This window comes from Bremia lactucae, linkage group LG16 (genome assembly GCF_004359215.1).
Source record: "Bremia lactucae strain SF5 linkage group LG16, whole genome shotgun sequence".
Taxonomy (NCBI): Eukaryota; Oomycota; class Peronosporomycetes; order Peronosporales; family Peronosporaceae; genus Bremia; species Bremia lactucae.
In genome coordinates this window covers 1,501,879-1,509,439 of record NC_090625.1, presented here as the reverse complement: position 1 = coordinate 1,509,439, position 7,561 = coordinate 1,501,879, and the positions used below count along the sequence as shown (strand labels likewise).

The 7,561-nt window shown below is 45.5% G+C and overlaps 2 protein-coding genes across 2 annotated transcripts; both read left to right on the top strand.

Annotated features, from left to right (window-relative positions):
• Positions 1-479: 479 nt before the first annotated feature.
• CCR75_006810 (uncharacterized protein) lies at positions 480-1,013 on the top strand (the record flags this gene model as incomplete). Its single annotated transcript, XM_067964877.1, has 1 exon — positions 480-1,013. The coding sequence occupies one exon, from the start codon at positions 480-482 to the stop codon at positions 1,011-1,013; it is 534 nt and encodes a 177-aa protein (XP_067815828.1).
• Positions 1,014-1,294: 281 nt separating this feature from the next.
• CCR75_006811 (uncharacterized protein) lies at positions 1,295-2,557 on the top strand (the record flags this gene model as incomplete). The annotated part of the gene is made up of 4 exons (XM_067964878.1): positions 1,295-1,453; positions 1,518-1,601; positions 1,654-2,043; positions 2,101-2,557. The coding sequence occupies 4 exons, from the start codon at positions 1,295-1,297 to the stop codon at positions 2,455-2,457; spliced, it is 990 nt and encodes a 329-aa protein (XP_067815829.1). The 3' UTR covers positions 2,458-2,557.
• Between the last annotated feature and the right edge of the window lie 5,004 nt (positions 2,558-7,561).

The following is a 7,561-nucleotide window of genomic DNA, read 5'->3' as shown; positions in this document are numbered from 1 at the left end:
TTAAGTCAGCATTTACAAAGATAGATTAACAAGACACTTAACTATATTAATACAGTTTTCATTTTACACTCTTAAGCTAACTTGCCTTAAGAAAAGTCTTCCTCTATACGAACAGAGTACGTCACCTAACGAGAGGCACCACTCACATCTGAAGCAGTGTGAAGTGGACTTGTACTGAAACAGTACAAGTCGCAGTGCCCCGTTACGATTATGGCTTAACGCCTTTAAACAGAATCCACGCTGGAATAGACGATAATCATCTTTCCTGATGTACCGCGAATAGCGATATGTGAGTTTTATGCTTCCAACATCATAAAATCGCAACGACAATTTTTGCGATTAGTATGCGAAGAAAATGCGTTAGGTATAAATTGTCTAATGTTTAAGCGGTATAATTCGAACATATGGTTATAGCTTCTTAATTAAAATTGGTGTGGGCACACCGCTCGAACTGTAACCAGTACAATAAAAGCGTTGTGATGGTAGTGGCTGTGTTACTCTGGCTTCTAGTGCTGCTGGTCGGGAGCTTCGTGGTAGCACTTTTAAGTAGCGCTAAACTGCGAAGAAATTTCTTTATATGGCTCTCATACGCTACCATCACAGGTTGGTACTACTTTCGCGTGTTTCAAAAGAAGTATATGAGCGACGACATCGAGAAGGATGGTGAGGCTGCAAGTATGTCGCCGCCGCCGAGTGCAAATGATAAACCGGTGAAGACATCTCAACCTTGTGCAGCGAAGATTCTGCGCCATCCAAATTTCGGTAACCTTGAGCCGCGCGATGATATCGAAAAGCGACAGCAAGGATGCCAAGGCGAATCGGGACGTGTTTTTGAGTCAGACCGATTTCTTAACTGCTCTAATGCTGCGGACGAGGGGGCCAAATGTCATGAGAACGAAGCCTGCTTTACTGAAAACGTTACCGAATCAAACGGCTGTATCACGGCTTTAAGTAAAGGTGCTACCAGACGGACGTACATAGGGCGAAAGAAGCCTGCGTCTTGGGCGGACTAATTAGCTTGCAAAAGTAGGATAATGAATTTGCATGGACGTAATTGATAGTGATGGCCGCTTGGCACGGCTTGAAAGCAATAAGTTGGTATACAAAGTCTGGTCTGCCGAATATTTGCGCACAATTAAGATGCTCTCTACTAAGTTTTAGCTTGATCGGCAAGAGAAATTGCTGCATTTGCTCTTGCCACTGAAAATAATCCCTACGATCAAAAGTATTTACCAAAATTACCTTTGAAAACAATGACAACTTTTATTTTGCCACAAGCTCCGGTCCTCAATCGATGTTCGGCTTCAACGTGAACAAGCTCAAACCTAACCTTATGATGGCAGTTCACCGCATCGGTATCGTCAAGAACAAGAAAGCAAACGCGGCGCTGGCTCAGCGGCAAGAGGTTGCGCGGCTGCTGATGGATGGCAAGGAGGAGAAGGCGCGGATTCGGGTAGGCTTAGGCTGCGGCTGCGATAATATCGGTACCAGCGCGTACTTCTGACAGTGCTTTGTAGGTTGAGGGGATAATCCGCGACGACTTCACGATAGAAGCATACGAAATTTTGGAGCTGTTGTGCGAATTGCTCGCCGAGCGAGCGGTGCGTCAATGTTCCATGCCCGCTGTCTCGGTGCTGACGTTGTAGCTTGCAGAATTTAATCAAGACGGAGCCGGATTGTCCGTACGAAATGCGCGAGGCTGTTTGTACGATCATCTGGGCTGCAAGCCGCACAGAAATACCTGAATTTGCAGAAGTCAAGAAGCAGCTTACCAAAAAGTACGGACAAGATTTTAAAGCCGCCGCCATTCGCAACCTCGACGGCTGTGTTAATGAACGTGTGATACTAAAGCTAAGCGTACAGCCACCAAGCGCGTATCTCGTGGTCAATTACATGAAAGAGATTGCCAAGAAGTATAAGGTGAACTGGGAGCATGACGACACAGAGGTGACAGACCCGCTAGCACCAATTCCAGCACCGACCGGCGTGACGGTCATGAACGCTGCAGTTTCCGGATCTGATTTTGCTGCACTTTATAAATCAGTACGTCGTTTGCGCATATTGTAATAGTTTATGACTAAAGAATTGTGGCACGTGCAGATTCCTCCGTCTTATTTGCCAAAGGTCCCCACAGAGGAAAAATACTACTCGGCATTTTCGGAAGCTTCCCTATCGCGACGGAACGTTGAAACTTATACTAATCAGCCAACACACTACTACACCCAGATAGACTCCTCGGCTCAGAGTGATAGTCCATCGGCGCAGATTGTAGAATCGGCTCCAGCGCCTTCGCCGTGTGCGAAAGATTTAAATGTAGCTGCTGCTGCGCCAACTATAGCTTCGACTACAGCATCTGATGGAGTCGTTCCAGATTTTGATGAGCTTACTGAACGCTTTAAAAGGCTTCGTCAAAATCGAGATCGTCACGACGAGAATAATGCATCGTTTACATTTTAAAGGTGTTTAATCTTCTTATGATGTTCTTATGATTTTTAAATTGTCATCGATCGAATTACAGTTTTGCACGCGTTATTCATATGGTGCACACTTGAGTTGCATATTAAATTAAAAGACTATCAAGAAATGAATCCTAGATAACACAAGAAAATATTGCGCGTTAACTACAGTTCGCTACAATGATCGCATACATTCACCGCTTTTATTTAAGCTAATTTTAAGTGTGCCACTCCGATAGAGATTTCTAACGTAAATTTTAATACTGGATGCCTAAAAAATGCACCTTTACTGTTGAAATTATAAGGCTGCGATTTGGTTGGCCCGTTATTGGCAGCGAGCTGCACTTGTTAACACTTATGGCTTTACTGAGCTGCGTCACACCGCATTGCTCCAAGGTTAACAGCCAGTGGACAATCGTGTGTGCCGCAGTCCCATCGAGCTTGGGCGGGTCCATCCGAATGGACATCCGCTGATGCGGCCGGCGAAGGGCTCCTGTTAGATGCGTCGCTCCATGCCTGCTCACTTTAAGCTCATCCTGAGTCTTAGTGACGGAATCTGCCGCAGCATGGCTCTGTGCCTCGGACGCGGCCCTTCGCTGTCCAAGCACGAACGCCTTAAACTGCTCTAATTGAGCAATATGTTGCTCAGGAGGACTGCCCAAGAACCTGGCCAGGGCTTGCTCGCCAAGTCTCTGCGCCAAGTGCTCTGCCACCTTCCGATGATGTACGGAGAGGTGAAAGAAATGAGCCCAATTGATATTGAGACTCATCCTTCACTGACACGCTCAGGGAAACGGGTCGTGAGAAGGAAAAATAGTGCTACCAAGTGTAGGCGGGCGCTAGTATAGCAGCCACGCTCTACTTAAGCACACACTTTCGAGTACAGTGAGAAAGCGATTTGCCCGTCTTCTATAAAGTGCAGTGAGGTAGTTGGTAGGTGCCTAAGCGGCCTCACCCAACGGACTAAGCACCTTAATGCAAGTGTCGTCACGGAAGCGGTAATCCGGCTTCACGTGCGCACTTGTTAACTAGATAGTAGTTTTAAGACTGCTTTATATTTATTAGAATTAAATACAAAACCTTTTCCTATAAATAGATGCCATCTGTAGATGTGCATTTCCCACTGGCGGGCGCATTTATTCTAAACACGTTGGCTCGCAGACGACGTCAGTCTCAGACGTCATCCTATTTAATTTGAATGCACCTGTGTGCATCACATGCACAACGGTCGGTCACTATGTAAATGTCACCCAGTGGCAGGTCAACTTGCTTTACATGAAGTAATTGACACTTAATGGCGTGTAACATAAGGCAGCTAGCCCGTTACAGGCCACCTCTCGAAGATGTTCTTGTTGCGGAAGAGCTATTAACTCGCGGACGTCTAAACGTTTCCACCTGTGGTCGACTTTTTTTGTACATGAAAATTATACTGCGAAGGAATTGGAGAATTTTATCGATTCCTTTTTAATAAGAAAATCGCTGCGAACACACTTAAATTATGCAACGGACACACCTCTAAAAATAGAATGTTGTATCAAGGTGTAAATGTCTCCTATGCACCCATTTCTCACAAACATACCCCTACTTACCATCTATTAAATAAAGAGGTCTACTTTCGGGAGGTTTTGACACTGCTTTAACCGCCAACTTGGCAGTACTTGATTCTTCTTCTTTATTGTTCGCCATTGCGCCACTATCGTCTCGTTAGCTTCGAATATCACGGTCTTTGGCAATAGAATGCGCAACCCGATATGCTAGGACTTGGTACTTCTTGCAAGTGTGCGTGTTGCGTTGAGGTGGATTTGATTCTGTGTAATGTATCTTAGCTTTCTACCTATCTGTAATGGGGCACAGATCGGTTGGAGAACCGTTGTTGTGATACAATACCTTTATGGGTAAAATACCCTTTCATCTAATTCTAAAATAGTTAGTTACTTATATCCCATTTATTATGGGTAACAAATGTGGTCGCCGCCAGATATAAATGTGGTCGCCGCCAGATATAAATCTGGCGGCCAAAATCTATTTTAATTTAGCTAGGGTGACGTTTTTAGGTTTAAATGAATAAATAAAGCGCAGTTCCCCTTTTTATCTTAAAGCGTTAAGTGCCTTTCTAAGGCTTGCGCATTGATCTATAAGAGATAGAAGCCTTTCTAATGTATATACTCTTGGGTACTAGTTGCCACCTGGTTCTAGGAACCCCTGAATCCATTGAATTAGGATTCTTTAAGCTTTAATAGCTTGTACGACTCCCTGAGTTGTTAAACCCACTAGTTCAATAGAACTAAGTGGCTCTCTCATTAACGACTATAATGTCGCCTATTACTGTATTAATCCGTTCGGCTTACGCCAAGGATGAACAGTGTGTAGCTCTGCTACGAGCTCTAAAGAATACTGAATCGGGTTTTAAAATGTCGGCACGTTTGCGTGCAAGATTACATCGATTTTCTATCAATAACGACCTGTACCTTATTGCACGGACGCTGCGGATCCTCCGCGCGTCGTTGTTACTCATGATGAGGATTTGAAGTGGGTGACCTCCGAGTGAGTGCGATGGCCTCACTTGTGGTTCGGTCGTTAGTATGACTGCACGAGGCAAGGCTTCAGTATGACGACCCATCACACTGTAGGGTTAGATTCCGACGGCTGTGCTCAAGCATAGGCAGCGTTGAAGATCGACCACTCGAATACGTTGGGTGGATCAAACAAGTATGTTTGCTTAAAAAGCAACATCCAGGAAAACTTTAAGCGCCTGTCTATAAGAGACAGTGCGAAAGTCCTAGATCGATTGGAGAGTCGATCGTAGATTTCGCTGTAGTTGCGCAATCGCAGCTCGAGTTAGTTGGGGGATACTTCCCAACTTGATAAGGGTATAGATCCCATAAAACTTGAGGGGATATAAAGCCCACACATACTTTTGGAAATAAGCTCCAAAGAAGAAATTAAAATTGAACGTTTAAGTAAACAACGGATCAAGTGTAGCACTTATACAATTGATATAATAGCGCCTCCGAAGTTAACTTCATAGATAACTCAATTTCCAACGCTAGAACCGAAACGGTTCTAGCGTGATCTGCGTAGTGGCAAATCAGCAGATCTGCAAATTTGTCACAGGTGACAAGTACATGGCCTATGTTTAGTCGGCAAAGTATTTCCTGAGAACGAACGGAATCTCGCAGCTCATCAACGGACGAAAGGGGCCTCGATGAGAAGACTCGAATAGGTTTTTCGTCTTAATCCTATGAGTCATTAAATCAAATTCTTTGCGTAAGGATTTGTTAGAATTCAAGGATGTCTTTCTAATTCGGTACCATGCGAGTTGCCTGAAGATAAAGGCACTCTGCACGAAAATCGATCTAAGACTCGCCAGCTCGCGAAAGAACCTCGGCGACCGACGATAAGATTCTTGCGGCCCTCGCCGCTCTCACCCAATGCATGGCAAAGATGGAGACTTCGCAGCACGAGGGAGATGATAATGAGAGGATGATGGGTGCTATCGAGAGCGGAATGATCGCATCGGAACTTGCTGCAAACATGCGCGCTCGGTCGATGACAATTAACGCGCTAATGGACTCACCTGAGCAGAATCTGGCCGCGCGGCAACCGCGCACGCGCGGCCACCGCGCACGCGCGTGTCTGACATCGAAGAGCTGATATTTGTGTCGCTTGCGGCACCACGCGGACAGACGCCGCCGTAACAGTGTGGACAAGGTTGCGGCTCGACGGGCGCCGCGGTATCGTGCATGGCAGCAGCAGCAACACCCGCAGTTCGTAGCTGCTTTAGAGATGGGGCGCGAAATGCTCGGCCTCCGCGAGATGCTAAGCGAGATCGGTATCGCACCTGCTATTCCAAGACAACTTCGCATCGACAGCCAAGCAGCGATAAGCCAGATTGCGGGTCAGGCGTCTTCGTGAAGGCGAAGCACTTCTACGTGCGGCTGAAGTTCTTGTGTGCTTCTCGCGACGTGGCTTGATCGCTGCGTGTTATCTTAGATCGAAGCTGATGCTCGCGGACCTGATTACGAAGGCATTGGACGCCTTGATGCATGTAATGCTTGATCGGCTAGAAGGATGAAGGACAGTCAAGGACGCAAAGTAGGGTCAAGACTGGAGAAGTGAATGAGAAAAGAAAGAAAAAGAACGTGCGCACTCGAGAGGGAGTGTTGGACGTTGAAGAAGTACATGTAGACTGCTTTTTGGTGTTGCAGAAGGACACGTGAAATCCGATAAGCATCAGCCATTTATTACTTAACGTATGAAATGTGCAAGTATTTAGTTGCATGCGTTTTAGTAGTAGCCAACCGATTTGAAACGGATGTGCGAAGAAGCGACAAGAGAAAGAGTAGATATTTGTCAGATAGTGTAGCGGAGCTACCTCGCTCCTAAAGTCAGAGGAAGACTTTCAGACTCAGAGAGTCACTTAGTTCTATTAAACTAATGGGTTTAACAACTCGGGAGTCGTACAAGCTCTTAAAGCTTAAGGAATCCTAGTTCAAGGGATTCAGGGGTTCGTAGAACCAAGTGGCAACTAGTGCTCAAGAGGATATACCTTAGAAAGGCTTCTATCTCTTACAGATCAATGCATCAATGCGCAAGCCTTAGAAAGGCACTTAACGCTTTAAGATAAAAAGGGGAACTATTTGATTATCTAAATCTGAAAACCTTACCCTAGCTAAATTAAAATAGATTTTGGCCGCCAGATTTATGTCTGGCGGCGACCACATTTGCTACTCATAATAAATGGCGATTTAAGTAACTAACTATTTTAGAATAAGACAAAAGGGTATTTTACCCATAAAGAAAATGTACCACAACAACGGTTCTCCAACCGATGTGTGCCCCATTACACCCTCCCCCATCAGACTGTTGACACCGAGTGGCAACATTCGCTTCATTTCCTCTTTGAGATTTATACCTAAACAGCTAACTGTTCGGTTGTGTTTTTCATTCCTTTTTCTCATGAATGGTGGACTTTGAAAGTCACTCTCCATCAGAGGAGGAGGAGAAAGAGCGTCGTTCTCTCACGCCTTCTCCTCCCGATGAACGTCGGCGGGTTCCAAATCCGTTCCCAGAACGTGGTGCCGCTGATGTCTTAACTGCGTTGA